General features: G+C 37.8%; 2 protein-coding genes across 8 annotated transcripts in view; one reads left to right on the plus strand and one right to left on the minus strand.

The window, feature by feature from the left end:
* Positions 1-576: 576 nt before the first annotated feature.
* KBTBD3 (kelch repeat and BTB domain containing 3) lies at positions 577-17,869 on the minus strand. Of its 7 annotated transcripts, none has more exons than XM_063330213.1 (5): positions 17,680-17,813; positions 11,438-11,688; positions 10,624-10,755; positions 9,008-9,255; positions 577-6,209 (listed from the first exon to the last, which is right to left on the minus strand). In XM_063330213.1, exons 3-5 carry the CDS (start codon positions 10,705-10,707, stop codon positions 4,589-4,591), a joined length of 1,953 nt encoding a protein of 650 aa, XP_063186283.1. In that variant the 5' UTR covers positions 10,708-10,755; positions 11,438-11,688; positions 17,680-17,813; the 3' UTR covers positions 577-4,588. The 7 variants fall into 7 exon arrangements, with proteins under 7 accessions (XP_063186283.1, XP_063186272.1, XP_063186294.1 ...); XM_063330202.1 differs by lacking the exon at positions 17,680-17,813 and adding an exon at positions 16,853-17,359; XM_063330224.1 differs by lacking the exon at positions 11,438-11,688 and having other exon boundaries at positions 17,680-17,773.
* Positions 17,870-18,016: 147 nt separating this feature from the next.
* Positions 18,017-20,365, plus strand: part of AASDHPPT (aminoadipate-semialdehyde dehydrogenase-phosphopantetheinyl transferase) — a 36,984-nt gene continuing 34,635 nt past the window's right edge. Inside the window, exons 1-2 of the mRNA XM_063330275.1 lie at positions 18,017-18,191; positions 19,387-19,612. Coding sequence (XP_063186345.1) covers positions 18,048-18,191; positions 19,387-19,612 — 370 coding nt within the window. The 5' untranslated portion in view covers positions 18,017-18,047. The remainder of the gene's footprint in view (positions 18,192-19,386; positions 19,613-20,365) is intronic.

The raw sequence follows: 20,365 nt of genomic DNA on the forward strand, positions 1-20,365 counted from the left end.
GTAAACTATACAGAGGTTTGAAGGTCTCAGAATGTTAAGTTCTGGAAGAACACAAGCCAATACAGGGCTCCCTCACTTTATATTAATGCCATTTCTGCACCCTTTGCACAGAAATTTTAGACTAGCTTATATGCCCTTTTATTTAAAGCCACTTCTAAGTAGTATGGAAGCCCACTTCAGTCAAAATAAATACCTAATCATTTGCAATACTTAAACTGTTAAAAAAAAAAAACAAACAACAAACTATGTATCAATCTGAGCTAGATGGATCCAATTAAAAAATACGCCTATTTAAATGAGTAGTTTACAATGGTGAACATACAACTTTTCAGCAGGCTAAATCAAATTTAGCATGGGAGCAGCAAGTTGATATACAAATACAAGGTCCAAGGATAATTAAAAAAACGCTTCATTGCAATTTTCATTCATGCTAACTGCATTCTTGTTTATAACCTAACATTTAAAATGTTCTGTTGAAAAAAAAAAAAGAAAGAAAAAAGTAGTTAACCTCATTAGAAACACTGTAGATTTGCTGTATTTTGAAACCCACTGAAAAAAAATCAGACCTGAGAAGGATTCAGTTGCTTGGTGCTTTTATTTCACGAAAGAATGAACATCTTGGCAAACATGTAGTATCATACTTTCCACATATCAGCAGAGCCCAGGCAGCAGCAAAATGTTACTGATCTCTATTGGATGTTAGCAGGGAAAAAAAGTAAATTGAGCATAATGTTCAGCTATAAATCTTGTCAAATATATCCCTGGTTTCAGTCTGTTTTAATTAAAATAGATCTTATGCTGCCTCCTGTTGGTCACCTACAAACAGAAACATCTAAAATTAGATTCCACATTATGAACTGCAGACAGCACATTCTATAGGCTATACCTTATCTACTACTTACTACTAATCAGAGGAGGTATACAGCTTTCTTCATGGAATAATACCAGAAATAAATCCGACCCAGTAACTCTATTTCATTTTGTGAATATAATGAATTTTTAACAGCAGTAAACTGACTTACTACAAATGTATTTAGAATATAGAAAATAAATTCATTAGTACATAAATAATAGAGTAATCATCAGGTCTGTGCAAACGTAATCAATATAAACACCTGAATAATCGATATTTATTATAACAACTAAACCAGAATGATAACATTACCAAAGTGCCATAATGTTTTGATAGCATTCTTTAAAAATCAAGATTATCCAATGTAATCATTACTGGATATTAAAATCCCACATACAATATATATTATTTTCAGGTATATTATACTGGTCATGCTTATAATGTGTTCTGTGACATAGAATACTATTAGAAATGTTTTGGTTACATCATTTAAGTGCAAATAGTAGATTATAACACATGCAATTTGTGTTTTAAACATCTTACTATATTTCAGTGAGAACATACGTAATCATTAATCTAGTCATCGACTATTTTTAGAGGAGGTACTTTTTCATAAAGTACTGTGAGCTTTGAAAAGTCAGAAAAAATGTAGAAAAACTCGCTTTGGACTAATTTTGTGATTTTTGTTTTAAATTGCATAACGCCTGCGTAGACTGAAAAATCTGTTCGATCCAGACCTACATCAGATACTCATGCAAGTAATCCATATTATTCCGAGTAGTGGAGTTGACTTCACTGAGGTTTTTTACATCATTAGCGATTAATTACAGGATTTGGAACATAGGCCCCTAATGCTATCATAAAGCCTTGTTTTTAACCACAAGTTTCTAACACAGCCTCTTCTGCACTCAATTCTGCTATCAGATTTAACTCTCTGTATGCGGAATTGTGGCAAATGGCCTTTTTTTCCTCTATGAGAGCCATAATACAGGCTTACCTACATAACTGAAGAAAATTCGTACTGTTTCACAGTAACTTTTCTGTAAGCAATAGTATAAAGTAACTGACGCTACTACATTATTTTCTGATCACTGAGTAAGAGAGTTCAACTCCATTTGAAATCCGTGAATGATTTGTCAAACTGGGAACTGACATTAGTTCCTGTGCAAATGTAGCATAGAATATTAAAGAAGCATGTCTCTTTTCCAAATTAAGCTTTGTTCAGTTTTCACTATATATACTAATAATGCTTAATTTACCACATACGTCATTGCTCTGTCTGATGTCATATGCCAGAGGCTTATACATATAACAAGTGGCTGGATGGAAGACTGCAAAAAAAATCTGCTGTAAGGAAAAACTTGGAGGCAAAAGCATCACCTGAATTACTGACTGACTCGCTAGCTGTTTATGTGACCCAGCAATTTGGTCACGACAGTGGCAATTAAAAAAACCTCGCAATCCTCTAGTCTCTTCCAGTTTGCATAGCTATTTATGCCCATGTACTATGGGCATAATATGTTACTTTTCTCATTGCATAAATTGCATACTCATATTACTCGGGTATAAAAACAACACAAAAACACAAGCAGAGGAGAACTGGGCCTTGTATTTCTGATGAACTGAGGAGTTTCAATAATTAATGATTAACGAAGTCTCTATGCTACCACGAGTAGCCTTATTAATGCTAAAACAACTGTTCTCCTATGTATCTATTTTTCTCCTACTCTTTCAGTAAGCAGGAATAGAAGTCTCCATCTCTCCTAAATTAGTCAATACATTTGCTTTGCACTAACAAAAAGTAGTTGTGTTCCAATATAAAAATGCTTGCATTTCAGTATGGTGATCGTAAAGGTTACCTGGCTAAGTGTAGCTATAGTATGATTTGGAGACTCACTATGAAAAGAGCAAAATAAACGTGGAAGTTGCCTGAAATGCTATAACAACAAGCTACTTACTTCTACAGAACTCACACGCATCTTAATACAAATAAATTATTGAGTGGGAGGGTTCCAGTCTATCAATATGTTCTCCAAATGTGCATAATTTTCATTTACATCCTTATGAAAATATTTATGATGCATGTTATCTAAATATAAAGGTATCTGATAACAAATTCTAGAGTCAATCACAGAACTGGAGCTTTCCATTGTTTACCGTTTAAAACAGAAGTATGTTGCTAGGCAATATTAAGCTTTAAGCATTAATATCGAGCTTGACTTGCAAAAAGCACACACAGTAGTGATGTGATAATGAACTTACCACGGTCATCGCAAGCCATATGAAAGATGTTTTAGACACCTCACTAAATTTTGTTCATTTTTAAACTGCTTGCAAAAGATGTGCTTAGATGTTTAGAACCGTTCTGTCTGGCATAAGACAACCTTACTGCTTAAACGATACTTATATGGAACATAAGGGCTCCCAATATGTTATTCAAATAGCTGGAAAGAAAGAAAATTCTCAGGCTGTGGAAGATTACAAATGAATTTATGAAATCTAGCTATTTTCAGTGTCCTTATGTCAGACACTTTGTATTCATAAGATCAAATTTACTTCACAATGTATGCCTACACTAGTATTTATACTAAAAGTCCATTACAGTTTTAACATTATAATAATGATTACTGTAAGTTTATCAAGCAATATAGTGTTTATCATGTAATATTTTAACACTTAAAATTACCGTCAAGTACAAGATGAAAGTGTTTGAATTCATTTAAATCACTACAGAAGTTAAAAAAATGAATTCTTTCACTTCAGAAATACTATTTACTTTGATTTTAAATATGGGGGTTTGTTTTTGTAACTTTGTATTTGATGTATGACAAGATACGAACTTTTCCCATAGTTAACCGAAGCAACAACTAAAATTTATTTTACAGCTTGCTGCTGTAAGCAGCCTAGTGGCTGCTTAGTAGATAGCGCTGGAGACTTCAGAGATGGAAGACTTCTTGTAGAAAACATCCTGAAGTGTTTTTTCTTTACTTAACAGCATGACTGAAGCAAAGGTACCACATGAATCATCCACCCTGTAGAAATCTTCCCCAACCTGCACTGTGTATCACAGTTCGTCTTGCCACAGTTAATGGGATGAAAACAGAAAGTACAGCTACTACTAAGGCACAAGGATGGAGAAAAACTGGTAAAACTGAAGAGCTGAAGTGAGATGATAGGAATTACCAGTCTCTTCAAGTTAGATACCTGGTTTTAATGCTGTGAAGGTCACTTTGGCTCTTGCCCTTGCTAAGGTCATTCTAAGAAGACAAAGCTAACAATGAATTCCTATTACAGGTTTAGAAATATTAAAAAAACCTAAATAAAACAACACTAATGTAGATTTCTTTTAAACTTCAGTTACACGGGGAAAACAGTATCACAGTCAGTTTTCTCACTCAGCAATTCGTCTACTGGGACAACTACGAATATTACAGAAATAATGGCACATATTACACAATGAATTCCTCATGACAATGCTTTTTTGAAATATAATATCATTTTGCAAAGTATTCAGATAATTACAGAGAAGACTTGCATATAAAATTAAGTAATACTTTCTATGTAATGATGAGCCTGAATGACAATTTAATGGACTCTTCCAAAAGCAATTCTATGGCATCCAATTTAAACTAAAGATTTAAACAAAACAGTACATATTTTTCTGTCTGTAAATTAATACCTAAAAATCTGTTCTAAAACTTGTGCATTTAAATAGATTCTTTTGACTCCGGAGTTTCAAAATTCTCCAGAGCAAATTGTCAGTACAGATGACCAGGGGTCCCTGTATTTATTAAACTGAATGACCTGACAGTAAAACTCAGTTAAGGCTCTTGGCATTGGTGAAACTTCTTCCCACTCAGACCTACTACTGTGGTAGACTTGAACTTCATCTGTGATTTCTTCTGGAGCATAATCACCACCTAATATATAAATTTTGTCTTCTGTCCCAACCGCCCCTGCATTGAAGCCAGCACATTCAAAAGATCCTTCCCCTTTCCAAACACAGGTTTCTGGGCAAAAACTGTAGACCTTGTAGGTGGAGAGATCACATATGTACAATGTACAGTTCACTGGAACAGCTTTGATTAGAGTTGCATGGAAAAACTGCCCAAACTCTGCTACAAGCTCAGACCACTGATCAGTCATAGCATTATACTTAAAGAAACAGTCAAGAGATGGATTGAAGGCATCAGTAATCTCTACTTCTGAGCCAAGGACATAAATTATATTCTGACATGCGCTTGCTTCTGGATAGTAGATACCTCTTGGTAATTGGCTTACAGATTTCCAGTCTTTGGAAAGAGGATTATAGGATTCTACATCCAAAAGACTTCGTGTTTCTTGAGCTCCTCTGGTCTTTCCCCCTATTACAAACAGCTGATTTAAGGTTACAACAGATGTGTGCATTGTCCTTGGTTTTTTCATAGCTGACACTATGGAGAATTCATTGCTGACTGGACAGTAACACCAGGTTTGGTCAGTAGCATCATGAAATGGTTCAGCAATATGAAGCCTGACAGTCCTATAACAATTCCCTTTACATCCTCCAGTTATAAATATTTTTTCTCCATAGCTAGATAAACTTGACCCTGGAAGATCAATCATGTGCGTATGTGGTAGTTCTTTCCATTTATCTGTTTTGATGTTGTAGCAGAATGTATGTCTGTTTTCTCCATCTTCATCAGTTTTATGAACAAATATATATTTTTCTGTTGTTGAAGGACGTGCATCTGGAAAGAGTCCGCTAAAGTTTTGCACACTTTTAACTGCATCATTGATTATTACTGAGCAGTTAGCACTCTTAAGTAAGTGTTCTTCAGAGTGTAGAAAGTCCTGCAAAGTCTTTTCAGGTAACTGGTGTAGTCTTACTTTTTTAATCAAATTAGGTAGATATTTCTGTCGTGTTTCTACGTTATGCTTGGTCCATTGAAGGACAGCTTTCAACACTGATTCTTCCTCAGGAACATTTAGTTCATCAGCCTCAAGACATTTTTGTAATATCTCAAAATTCATCTCCAAAAAATCGCTTGATCTGAGTAGCAAAGAAAAGTGGTGCTGTACAAAGTCTAGCGCATGATCAAATAAGCGGACAGAACCGTAACTTTCTGATAGAGAAAGCAACTGTAAGCAATTCACAAGATCAATACTTTTTATTAGAAAGTCACTGCATGCTTTGGAAAGGAGAGAAACTTGAAGAAATGACGACAGTTGGAAGAGCATTTCCACGTTATCATTTGTTATCTCTGTTTTTCCTGTATAAGCGTAATCAAGAAAAGCTTTCACTGCCTTGGGTGATAGATTACTAATAGTAACATTGCCATCATCACGTTCTTTCATATTAACTTCAAACATGGCTCTGTGAATAAAATATAGAAGATACACACACAAATTAAAGATCTAGCAAACAGCAGAGAACACTGATGTGAGCGGAAGGAGAAAATGTGACATATAATAAGGTGGGCAGGCTGCATAGATCTAAAATGTGGAGGTTCTCATAAGTAAGAACACTGCCTTTGCTTGATATGGTCAAAGAAAAAAGAAGTAGTGATTAAGTACTTATTAAAAGTGATGGCTCATAAAAATGATAGCAGCACCTGTGTTTTGTATGGATTTTCACAGACAGTGATGAAGTCTCAGTTCTCAATGTGAAAGAAAATGTGAAATTTTTAGGGGCAGCATCAGTTTCAACAGCTTGAGAAATAAAGGCACATTTAAAAACATACATAATAAAAAAGCTCCATGATTTAGGTCATGCACTGTGGACGAATACAGAAAATTAAGCAAAAAAAGGCTTCCACATTGCAGGCTGAGCAAATGGCAGGATGGATGATAGGTGCATTCCTCAGTAATAAAAGTGAGGGGTGAAAGAGGAGAAAAAACATGAGGAAACTTAATTTTTGCCTTAGAGTTGACAGATGCATGGGTACAGGCAGATGTCAGAAAAAATGAGGTTTTGACATAGGACTTCATGACACAAACTTGTGCAGAAAGTGGATTGTGACTGAATACAACGGTGATGGTTGAAATTGTGGAACAAATATTATTGATCAGTAGATTTGTGCAAATTTTATTACAACTTTGACTGATTTATTAGTAAATATGTAATAACATTTAACTATTCCACACAATCTAACATGGCAAGATAAAATAATTAAGGTTTTTCAAGCCGGTAAGTGCTGGCAACAGAATAGTCCTGCAACATCACTTGCCCTACCCTCCCAGAGCCTAAGCATCAGGCTGTGACAGCAATGGCTTCTGAATTTGACAAAAGATAATAGCGGAATAAAAATTAGATAAATCAGCAAATACTAAGTATATAATCTGGATTATTAATATATCCTATTAAAAAAAAAGTTTAATATCACGGTTCAGTTATACAATTAGTATCTGTATAGTATGTGATTTTTAAAATCCCACGCTTTTATGAAGGCAAAGAGGGAAAAAAAATAAAATCACGGGGTACAGCATGCTCTTTGGGAAGTGAACATCAGGTAAAGCAGGAACTTGTGTGACCTCTTGAACCAGAACATAAAATTACAATAAGACAGTTAGAGACTGTTTTTTTGCTTTTTTGCATACTAAGTGACGATCCTTAGAATCCTTTCCTCATTAACCCAAAAGCTGTGATACAAATCTCTAAATTACAGAGTAAAATAGCAACTGAACAATACTAGAAGGAGAGCAATCTAGGCAAAGGCTTTTATTCTGTAAGCTAACAAGTAGGGAGCAAAATGTTGCTGAATCTTGGGTTTAGCAAAACTAAGAGAAGTCAAAAGGTCAAGGAAGACAAAAGGCATTTAATTTTAAAATTTATCTAGTGGACCTAGGTACTTTTTATTCCCTGAAGGTCTTGCATTCCAGGACAACTTACGAATTTGATGACTGCTGTTATCAACTGTTACATGGCAGGGAGAGGTCTCTCCCAGCAACTTTTATCCTGAGGAGCCTGTAGGTAGTGAAAGGGCCACATGTTTTACCATGTGCTTAACTTCAGTTCTAAAAATTACCACTGGAAGCTATTTCATCCTAATATTTGTTTCTACCAGAGCAACTCTGTGCTGTCAAGCAGTAAACACTTGAAATGCAAGTAGTTCTGTGTGTCAGGGAAAAAACAATCTGCTGCTAGCTTATTTTATCTGCATTTCTTCTTCTTTCAGTAGTCCTAAGAATACATCTAGCCTATGTCCGGTGTCATATATAGCAGACTCCCACAGACCACAGGATGCGCCAGGCCATTTGGAAAAAACATCTGTCACCTATGTATGGGCAACTGAATCAAACTCATTAACTCATTTCCAGAAACCTATTTTTTCATTGTTAGGGCATCTTAGCTTTGTGTTTTACTAAAGAGTGTATTTGGAAACAGACTTTCAGCGTGGGATTGCAAGTGTGAGCCTTACTACTAAAAAGGTTAGCAGAGTTCTTCATAAATTAATATCCTGTATGTGAATGATCTGCCTCTCCCTTAAGAATGCATAGCTTTAAGCACCAAAAGCGCTTAAATTATCACAGATAATTCCATGTGGAAAGGCTGAAATCTGTACTTTAGAAAAAATATTAGGTTTCTGTTTAAATACCTCTGAAGACAAACTCTATTATACTGTCCACAAAACAAAATCCAGCCCCATTCCGAAACCATGTACAATTTATCCACAATTGCTCAGTGCAAGATGTACTTATAAATGACCTGTTATGTTGCACAATATTAATGTGTCAAAGTACATAGACTGTCCCATACAAAGTCAAACAACACCCCTGCAGACCTTCAAGTACAGCCGACAGATAACAGATAAGTCTTAAAAGCTACAGAACTTGTGTCAATTCTACCTAACCGCAAGACCATGCGCTTATGGTTTGACATTCGTATTTCGGAGTATCGACTGCTGTCTGAATCTCAAATTCATAGAGTCCTCATGTCACTTTGTAAATACAAACGGAGGTATTTGGGGTATGGTTAGGCAACTAACACTGGAGGTCTTTTGGTTCTTTTTTTGTTTCCTATCCTTAATATGATGTTTGAATGCTTTGCTCCAAACTCTGCAGACATGTAAGCTGTGGTGATTTATTTTTTAATTTTTGTAATTATATTCCTTCCCTCCCTCCCAGAGAACCTTCAATTCATTTCCTGCAAACTCATGCCAAAATTAGGTTTACCTGAAAAAATCACTGCACGCTGCCAGTACACAACGATGACAAGGAATTATTTCATCTTTCACAAGGATTTTAAAGTCAAAAAATATATTTTGTTCTCTGAATTTTTGTAGTACTTTTAGAATTTGTTGTCCATGACCTTCGGCCACTAAGGAATTGATTTTATTTTCAGGAACAGAAATTCCATTGCAAATAGGTCTGCTAATGTAATCCCGTTGATTGGCCATGGTTTCTTCAACGTATTCCTGAAACTGAAATGGAAAAGTAAGTACTTGATTCTACAGTCTTACTATTTAAAGAAAAATAAAATAAATCAATATACCATAAAACAAACAAAAAATATCCCAGCATTGAATTTGGTTTGTAAGTCCTATGCTCAGTTCTAAATTTTTCTTAGAAACTACTTTTACAATGAATTTAATTTGATAATACTACTTCTACTTTGCAAAATAAATACACATAGCATACTTTGAAAAGTAAACTATCTGACATGTTTCAAAGAACAACTCTAAAAATAGTACCCACCTGTAAGAATTTTTTCAATAAAGTCCAAAAGAAGCACAGCAAAGACTGTGTTAAAGTTTTTAATGGTCATTCAAGAGAAAGACTAGTCCTAGGCTTACCCTCAAAAACCCCCGAATTCTTACAATTGGATGTAAAATGAAGATGGGAAAGCAAAACTTTGTTACATGTTTTTAGACTTGAGAAGGCTCTATTGTATATTACAAACCCCCAAACTCAAAGCAGACAATGGTCTTTCTACAGCTTACAGTGGAAGGGAGATACAGGCTACTTAACTACTTTCCAAGTGGATTCCCATGAGGCACTCCAGACTAAAGTAACAGAACAAACACCAACAGCCTGGCCAAATCACAGGCTTGCTAGGGCTTACCAAGTGGGGTCATTTAAAAGCGTTTTGGTGGAACTTTGAGTATTTAGTCAATTGATACTGATTTTATCTTGTACCTCTAGTCTTGCTATGAAGCTGTATGTTTACAGCTTATGGTGCACACTGTGAGCTTCCTTTACAGTGGCGTAAATTAACTGTCTTCAGAACTGATTTAAATTCAAGACAATGCAATCTCGCTTTCAGCGGCCAAGTTTTTCTGGTGCAAATCCCTATACTGAAATGCATTGTTTGTATGGTAAGTTGGGCTTCACTATTTTTTACATTAAAAATATTTTACTCCACTTTGACAACATAAAGAAACTTTAAACATGAGTATATTTTATTTATAGCTATTTAAAGAGCTATTTATACTGCTACAGATGCATAAACTGCCCTTACTGCAAATTTGAGAGAAGCTTGCCTATTTTAAATCTTAAGGAATCATTCCAAGGTTTTTCTATTGCAGGATTCTGCTTCCACAATTCCAATTAAAATTAGCAACAGATAACGTCCCACCTGAATCGACAGAGAAGGGGCTAAAAAATTCCAAGCCAAACCAGGAAACCAGAAAAATACTGGTTTGGGTTTCTAATTTCATGAAAAGGCTTATCTGATAAAGTGATACATTCAGAGCAAACTAAGCCACCAGGCAGTCTTCTTCATGGGAGGTACTTTCATAGCAGACTGATCTATGCTTTATCTAGTCAGGTAGCTCCAACCACAAATAGACCTCCATGTCTCCTGGAATAGAAGAGATCCATTGATCTTGCTGCCAGCACTGGCACCCTTGGAGCAGGCATCTTCTCCTTCCCATGGCCAGACAATCTCACGTATTCACTCTTTCCATTCTAAGCCTGAGGAACTAGGAAAATACAGAAGAACAAGACCACCATTTATTCTGATAATGTATGGCCTCATAAACCCCAACTTCCATAAACCATAAAGCTTTTTTGTACGTCAGGATTCTCTAGAATACCCTTTTCTTATGAACTTAAAGGCCTGTTCCTCAAAAGACTGAATGTTCAAAAGCAGACTTGTTCCAGCAAAATTAGTTTCCCATATTTGAATTAAACTTAAAAAAAATGTAGGTGAATTTCAAGGTTTATCTGGCATCATGAAAAGTAACACTTCTTCTAAAGGAAATGTAAACCTTTTCACAAAATTTTCGAGTTGATAATAGATAGTAGACGTGTATCTCCTTTTACACGCAGTTTCTATAGCAAGCTCCAACCTACTACTTGCTCTCTGTAGGTAAAATTATCAATTTGAGCAATATTCATCTTTGTATAATGTACACAGAACCATCTGATGTCACCAAGTCCATCTCTGCTACTTTAGGCAAAGACATCATACAATCACTTTCATAAAAGCAATCTATGTTTCAGAAAGTTTTCTTTTACTGCCACTATTTCTACAGAAAGACTATCCCAGTATATTGGTACCAAGACTGCAGACTTTCTTTTAATTACACAATCAATTTACTAATGTTCTTCTGTCAAAATTGTCATTTGACTTAATTTTTCTTTGTATATTTACTCACTCACAATTATCAAGAGTGTTGATATCCTCTCTCAGCTTTTATTATAATGAACAATTGTCAAACATTCCAAGGTCCATTTATGAGACTGAATTTTTGTTTTCCTTGTTATTTCTTGTAGTTTTCTCTTCATCCACTCCAGTTTGAACTCATACTTCTTTTACTGATATCAGGTTTGTTGTACAGCATTATGGTTAAGCTCTCATCAGTGTCTCACTTCTCCAATTTGCCGGTTATCCAGTGCATCCTAATCCTAATCTGTAATAGCAGATTTTTATTTTTTATTAAAAGCAAATTTCAGCAGCGTACCTCAAATGTATTTGTCCATCATTAAGGAAGATACTTATGAATACTGTGCTGTGGCTTAGCCTAGTTCACCATCGCCTCCACTCCATTAAAAAAAAAAAAATATTAAAAAATTCAATTCTCACCTCCCTTGTAGCCAATTCCTGTTTTATTTGATAATTTTGGTACTAATTTACTACTTTACTGGATCTGTTGATGATTCTAGAGCCCTCAAAAATATCTTAACAATTCAGCTAAAACTTGGTATGTTAAATGAGGCCAACTAGCATTTATAATTATTTCATGCATTCTTCTACAAAGCCATATGAATTGATCAATATCTTTATAAATATTTGATCAAGTTACTGACAAAAGGGTAGAAAACATAGGAGGGTGCAGACACACATTACGTAGGTGCAGAGTTCAGGAAAGCTGAGCAACAAGCCTCCCTTATAGTTGCTCCATTGACTCCCACAGGATTCCAATTACAAAGTCTGTTTTTATGTGGATTAACAAGAACCAAACTCCAATCATTAGAGTTGGGATTTCCTACTTTTGTTTATTAACATATGGTTGTGTGCCATACAGCTTCTTATCATGGCAGCCAAAGGCTGTATACTCTAGCCCTCTTCCATCACCTGACCCACTGGGCACTTGTCGCACCACCAGCCTTTCAGCATCTCCTGCAACCTGATGCATCAAAGGCTGAGTACTGTGTCTGGGTACTGCCTGCAGTGAGATCAAATGTGTTCTCTGATGTGACCAAATTCAAGCTTGACAAAACTTCTCTGCTGGCATACTGAATGTTTACAAATCTTATACTGACAAGTACCTGGTTAGCTATTAGCCTGGTTTTCTTAAAAAAAAAAAAAAACAAAACCAAAAACCCTCCCAAACCAAACTCCTTTAAAGTTAATACATTTGCCCCGTTTTTCTGCTTGAAAGTGACATCAAACAAGTGGCCCATTGGCCATTACAGTGAAATTTGATACAGACTTCAAAGTTACTAAGGTAAACGCCACATAATACATCCTTGGGGAGATAAACATACCTCTCAGAGCTATCTGTATAGATCTCCAGTTGAGGGGGAAGGCATTCTGCACACCTGACAGTTAAGTGGCAAGAAATGGCCAGTCTGTGTATGGCCACAAAGCAGCTAGCAGTTGAACAGAAGCAGGCTTGAGATGGTAAGGTAATTTTTGTCATTACAGTGGATGAACTAAGGGACCATCTGGGAGGGTAAGAGCATTCTTATGGTCTGTCACAAAGTCCACTAATAAGGATACAGACCTAATTAATTCTGCTGTTCACAAGACTCCTGTTTTAACACTGTCCTTTTCCCAAGACCATAAAGGATGGAGCAGCCTAGACCATAATGAGCTCGTTGACCCACATGCCCTGTAACCACACTGAGAAGTCTGATACGCCCATAGTTGAAAATTTCATATATACACATGTTCCTATTAGAAGTATCTAATCTATTGATAAAAAGCTACAAGAAAATGTTTAACTGACCTTAATACTTGTATACCAAGCAACCAGCTGCCAAAAACACCCACTGAATTTCTATAGGAATTCTTTTACTTCACCAATGCTCATGTTCCCTTTCCAAAGACAGTTAAAAGACCTAACATGGTTATAAAGATTTTCTTTTAGTTGGTGCCATCAACAATCCTTCTTAGATGTACTTATAATTCTGTATGTGGAAGAAGTTGAAATGTGTAATTTATTTGTTTATTCTTATATTTATCCTTCGGAAAGTCCAGCTGCCCTTTTGAGTATCAGTTTCATACCCTGGGTATTTGTTGAATCCTACATATTACACTAAGAGACTGTAAACACAGCATATTGTTAAACTTATGTAGGAGTCCAAAAACAACCAGGACAGCCATTTTCAGAATATCTCAACAGGCATACGCTAAAATCAGAACTACTGCAATATGCCTCCTAGGAATGGTGTTCATATCCATTCCACCAGATTTGAAACAGCAGAGCAAACAGAACTGCCGAGTGAACTTTGGGCAGAGATGAATTTTTGTTTGTGCAGCGTCCACTGTAGTGCTCACCACAGCATCAATCAGAACACACTCATATAAAGTACATATCCAGAAACACCTTTGCTGAAAGTCAAAATAGCCTTAAATGCTGCAACTGACAGATAACATGGTTACAGAAGTTTAAATATGGTAATGAAGTTGAGAATGGTATAAGATGTGCAATTAATTCTGAGTGAATAACAGAGGAAAATTTATTAATCAAGGGAGGGCCTATGAATGGAGCATGAACACCCAGATGAGGACACAGGGTACAGACTGACACTGGGGAAGACTTACACCAAGCTGTTTTGATCACTTTATATTGTAAGATAAAAATATATATACAAATATATGAGACTTTGTAATAGCATAGGGGATATTGTTTTGTGAAAGTATTGAGCATACCTAAGTATCATGTAGTTAAATTAGTACTTTGTCAAAAAAAGCATGTTTGGGCTATGTCTGCCTGACAATAAACATCATCAAACCTTTGCCATGGGACTGAAGCCTTGGACTGTTCCCAGCACAACAGACACCAATCTTACATCAGGCATGTCCGCATTCAGACAGTACAAATAACAATCTGTGTGTAGATGCTCTCCTCTACCAAAGCAGCTTACAAAAATAGTCTAAACTCAACCTTTATTTGATACTTTACTATTTACAATCAATCGTAAAACTATTTAGCTGCTTTATCTCAAAGCACAATTCAGCTATGCTACAGCACTCTCTGTACAGCACTCTCTCACCAATAAAAAAAAAGAATATTAATTATTAATAGTTCTTAGCAGATATCTTATGAAAAATAATTTGTTCTTCAAGAGAACATTACCTTTGTCACTTAGCCTCCTCCCACCTTGGATACTATGTCTGACTAGATAGCAGGATTTTTAAAAAGAGACATCTTAAATGCTGGTATTTTACAGCATGCTTTTTGTACCGAGGAAGAAAGAATTAAGACAAATGAAGATAAAGAAACCATACGCATTTCTCTAGATAAGTTTTAGATTGTTTTTCATACAAATTTTAACTGAACAGTTAATGTAAGTTTTGTCAAGGTCAGCATTTTAAAATCTAATATTAAAAGTATTATATTATTAAGTCTACTATATACCCATCAAGATGATTTGCTATTTTCACTCCTTATCTACTCAAAGGGGGATAAATTAGTAATTTATTAACAATTTTTAAAGACACAACTCCCCACTACACATCTAATTTAACAGCACCTAATTTAATATTCAGCAAGATGAATATGAGTGTATCAGGTACCTAAAGGATCTTGTGATACTTCCAATTGCTGACTAAGAAGACAAGAGTAGACTGAAATGTAACTAAATTATAAATACTAAGCACAAAGTTCTATACTTTTACATTGTATTATTGTTTTTACAGTCATTGGCTGTCTAAGATTGAAAACAGACAGTAACAGAATTACAGGTTCCTGTCTGGAAATTTCAATGCAACTGAATCTCACAGCTTTTTCACAAATAACTGAACTTCAAAGAAAATTAATACTCAGTAAATCATTTTTAGACAATCAAAAAAGATGCATGTGACATTCTGAGACATTTAATCCACAAAAGTGGCATTTATCAATAATACATGCTGAGACAGTATTCTAAAAAGGAAAAGTGACACAGAGACTTTAAAGCTTTAGGTTCTTTAGAAGTGATTGAAAAAAACTGGCATGGAAAAAAACCCAGCATGGTAGCAGCAGGAAGCAGTGAAATCTCACTGATTCCTGGAGGCATTCCAAAAGTAGGAAGATTACCTCCCTGCAAGCAGTGATCTTTAATTGCATATCCTCTCACAAACACATGAATCCATTAAGATAAAGAAAATAATCATTTAGAAGAACTCAAGCTGACTGGATTTTATTATAAAGCTAGATTTCTTGAATTCATCAAGTTCCTTCAGAAATTCTTTTGTTGGCCAAAAAAGTTCAAGAACTCTAATTTTCATTTTCAGAAAAAAAAATGGAATTAAAATGCCAGGCTGTTCCTCTAATTGTGGCAAAAATAACTGCAAATTCTGGAAGAGGGAATTACTGTTTTTACTGTGTTCTGTAGTCTGTCATTTCTGTATGTGATTAAAATAATGGGTTTTTTTTTCAAAACATACATGCAATATTGAGCATACTTGTAGAATAATTTAGCATAGCTTATTATTATAGCATGTTTTACTTATAATAATAATGTGGTTTTATATTGAATTTATATTGCATAGTGTACACTGCATCTCGATCCTCAGTTTGCTTGTTGCTTATGCATGATGCTTATTTTTTAAAAAGATCAATAAATCCACTAGTGAAAAAAAAATGCTACGTGTTTACATCTCTTTAAGTAGAAAGCATGGACAAGTCAAACTTATTAATCAAACCTAATGGTTTTTTGGGAACTAGGTAAGATCCATAGTCCATTAGTATTATCACATATCAGTAACTAAATAAAGATATGGCCGCAATCTCTTCTTCAAAATGTGCAGAATACAATGCTTGAAACCTAAGCCTCAGCTACAATTTGATATTGGTGAATAGCATTTTCCTGGTTTGTTTTTTTTTTTTTTGAATGTGCTACATCTTCCTCTGCTCTCCGTTAATTTTGTCTGTCTCTTTGGATAATACATAAGGGAGCATGTACGACATCCCTTGACTAATTCATGAAGAAAAATGGGACTCATATTTAAAAATAAGTGAATTACACTACTGATTACTTGCTGAAACATTTTTTTCCCCAAATGTTACTTCTGTGTTTAAAATATTTTGCAAAGACCAACCTATACTCAGTTATAACTGAGACTTATTTTAGGCAGAAAGACAGCAGTTGTTCTGGCATCTGTAAAGAAGGCACTTTTTCTACATTGATAGGGAGCTGGAAATGCTAAACAACAAAAAAAACCAATGAAAGATTCTAAGAAATACCTGAAATAATGTAATTTTCAATATTTTTGCATCATTCAATGGTGGTCAATATAGAATGGTTAAAGCATAAATATTTCTAAAGGCAACCAACAGAAATGAGGGTTGTAATTTTTCAAACGGACCCTAAAGTTTTAGCCATGGCCCAGCTTCAAATCCAAAGAGTAAACAAAGTGATTACCTTTTAATGATTTACAGATGGCCTGTAACTGAGGGCACACAGGAATCCCAGTTCTGACCACCACTACAGTTCTTAGCACAACAAAAAGCACAGGATATAAAAGGCTTTTTGTTTGGACATGTTCTTTAGAAGCCAGAATCAAACTAGGGCGATGCCGTGCTTTGCATCTGGTGCGGCAACAATCGCCTCCTCTTTTCTGGTCAGCACCGACCGGCGAGTCCGGGGGGGCTCAGAGGCCGCCCCGCCGCTGCAGCTCCGGGCCCCGCCAGCTCTGACGGGGCCAGGACGGCTCTCCGGAAGCACGGAGGTACTGATGGCAATGAGGGGGCCAGAGACACCGGCGGGAATCACCTGCCGTTAACCGATAACGGTGCCAACGGTCCCAACAGACACTACCCCCAAGGGCATAAACGCGGCCCTGCCTCGCACGAAGCCGGGGGCAGCCAGAAGTTACAAGAAAACTACGTTCTTTTTCCCAGAGCCGGGGCTATCGGCCAACCCCATCAGTACACCGCCACCCCGCTCCCTCCCGCTGCCACTCCCCGCGGAACCGGCCTCAGCGCCAGCCGCCACAGCCTCCTTCCCCCGCCCCGCCCGCCGCCACAGCGCCGCGACTGCGCATGCCCACATCGCCCGCGCATGCGCCCTGCGGGAGGCCTCATTCCGGCGGGATAAGCGGGATGCTGCAAAGGGGCTTTCCCTCTTCTCACGGCGCGGCCGCCGGGCCCAGCCGCCGGGTGTGGCGGTCTCCAGCGCAGCCGCCTCTCTGCAGCCGGCCAAGAACTCGTCCCCCCGCTTAGCGCTCCCTCCGAACAGCGCGCACCCACCTGCCGCCAACACCAGCAGCTCGTCGACCTGTCTGGCCCACCCGCCGCAGCAGTAGCGCCAGCAGATTGGCTGCTTCCGGTGTCATTCTCCCGCTTCTTGCACTCGCAATGGCTGCCCTAGCCGTCAATCCAGAGGAAAGCCCGCCCACTCTCCCGAGCCGGTCCCTCTCTGGGCCCGCTGACGACAGCGCGGCTGTCGCTGAAGCCGCAGGCGCCGCCTTTCCCCTGATAGGTCGGTACCTGGTGCATTCCCCTGTCATTCATAGGGCGCTCTGATATCAGATTGGCCGGTGTGCCTCGAGGGTGGGTCCTTCCTACCCCCTCACGGCGGCGCTGAGGCGGGGTGTTGCGGCTCGCTTGTAGCGGCCATGGGCAGCGTACGCTGGGCCTTCCCCTGCGCCGCTTGGCGCCCCTGCCGCGAAGAGTGGCTGCTGGCGGCGCGGCTGGTGCAGCCCGAGGAGAAGGACCGCATCGGCCAGTTTGTCTTTGCCCGCGATGCCAAGGCCGCCTTGGTACATGATGGCGGGGGGGCGGGGAGAAGGGGGCACTGGAACAGGCTGCCCAGGGAGGTGGTTGAGTCACCATCCCTAGAGGTGTTTAAGAAACGTCTAGATGTGACACTTCAGGGCATGCTCTAGTGGCAGAGATTGTAGGTTGTTTGGTTGGACTCGATGATCTTAAGGGTCCTTTCCCACCATGAAGATTCTGTGATTCTGTGACGAGAAGGGGGCGGCTTCCCCTCTCTCAGGGCTGGCGGTGTAAGCCCACAGGCCGCACTCAGAGGGCCGCGTTGCCCGGAGCTCTCCGCTGGGGGGCGTCCCCGTGGGAAAGGGCCGGTCCCGGGGCCACCACTAGTGGCCCCGGGACCGGCCCTTTCCCGTGGGGACCCGATTGTCTCTCGAGAGATTCAGTATTGCCCAAATTTCTCACTTCTCGTGGGAAAACACGCCCTGCAAAGGCATTTCAGGGACGTTAAATGCATTACAAAGTATTAATTGCTATCCCTACTTACACCTTCACGTAGGAGGAGAGAGGAATGGTCACTGTCTGCTATTAATAATTTTTAAAGACTTGGCAAGTTTTCTGTTGTGATGTCAAGTTAGGAGACAAAATCAACATACTCGAGGAGACTATACACGAGAACAGTGTAATGTGTAAGAGAATAAAGCTGTTTTTACATAATTCAGTTTTTAAATATCACATAACAATATGGTAGTAATGCAAACTTCTGCTGATTAGTCTATAAGAAGTTACTCATCGTTTTTAGCTGTCCAGTATTTAATTTAGTGCCTAAGTAACTGAATGAATGTACTGAAAGGAAAGCGGTTGAGGCAGTTTTACTGATTCAGTTGGTATAAAAAGTATTCATCTATGCAGTAAAGTACCTTAAGTAAATAAGGTGGAGAATGAACTATTTTATGCGATTCCTCTAGGCTGGGACTGCTTTTTATTGGGTCTTGTCTTTGTGGTAATAGTGGTCACAAATGTATTATATATTTGGCTCTGGTGAACACTTGATTAAATTTAGTTGACACAGGCTCTTATAAAAGGGGCAAAACGAAACGATTTGGCTAAAATACACTCTTACTTTCTATTGACAATAATAGAACCCCGTTTTTTTTTTAGGCAGATGGTTTTCTAGCAATCACAGATATTTTGCATGTAGCATAATAGTTCTGTATGAATCACTACCGTTTTATTTCATAGGCTGGTCGCCTGCTGATACGGAAATTAATTGCAGAAAAGTTGCGCATACCTTGGAATGAAATAACCTTGCAAAGGACATCGAAAGGAAAACCTTTCCTGGCAAATAATATATTCGGTATCTATTCAAATTACAATTTCAATGTCTCTCATCAAGGAGATTATGCAGTTCTTGCAGCTGAGCCTGAGCTTCAAGTTGGCATTGATATTATGAAGACTAATTTACCAGGTAATGCATTATGGTGACCAAAGCAGATTCTGTAGTGTTAAGTGCTGAACATTTTAATGTTTCCCAAAGAACCAGTCTCCTGGAAATTTAGTGTCATTAGAGTGTATGAATGTATTGCATATTTGCTTTTTTTATTGTTAAATGCACTCCTCACTGTTTATTTAGGGTTTTCTGTTATGCCAGATATGGATACGTTTCCCATTTAGAAAAGCATAACCCTGGAAAAATAAGGTCATAAATCCTGTTATGATATTGCCAGGACTAGTATCTACAGATATTTTAATTACTGATTTGCTGTCTGTTAGGTAGAAGCAGGGACAACTTCCCAAGTAGGGACAGTGGGATCCATCACCATGAGAACTTTATAGCCTGTGACTGTGAGTGTTACTGTCTTGTCCATAAGTGTGGGCATTGTATGTGTCAGGACCAGGCCCAACGCTGTAGCAAACTGGCATCAAAGATTTGCTATGAGTGTGCAGAAATCCTCACTGGGAAGGGGTCATATGGGAACATTTGAGGTGCCCCTGGTGAAAGACCAAACTTCACAAACTTTAGTTGTTGGCCTGTTTATTTGTATGAAATGTTGTGCTAACCTGACTATATTAATGAACTTCAGGACCCAAATTATAAATTAGAATTGTAGCAAAGTGTATTTAAATACAGTTTTATGAAGATCATTTAGTTCACAAATGTTCATCAATGCATGACTTGGTTAAAGGATAGACATCCTGGTATTTGCCATTTACTGGAATT

This window comes from Chroicocephalus ridibundus, chromosome 1 (genome assembly GCF_963924245.1).
Source record: "Chroicocephalus ridibundus chromosome 1, bChrRid1.1, whole genome shotgun sequence".
Classification (NCBI taxonomy): domain Eukaryota; kingdom Metazoa; phylum Chordata; class Aves; order Charadriiformes; family Laridae; genus Chroicocephalus; species Chroicocephalus ridibundus.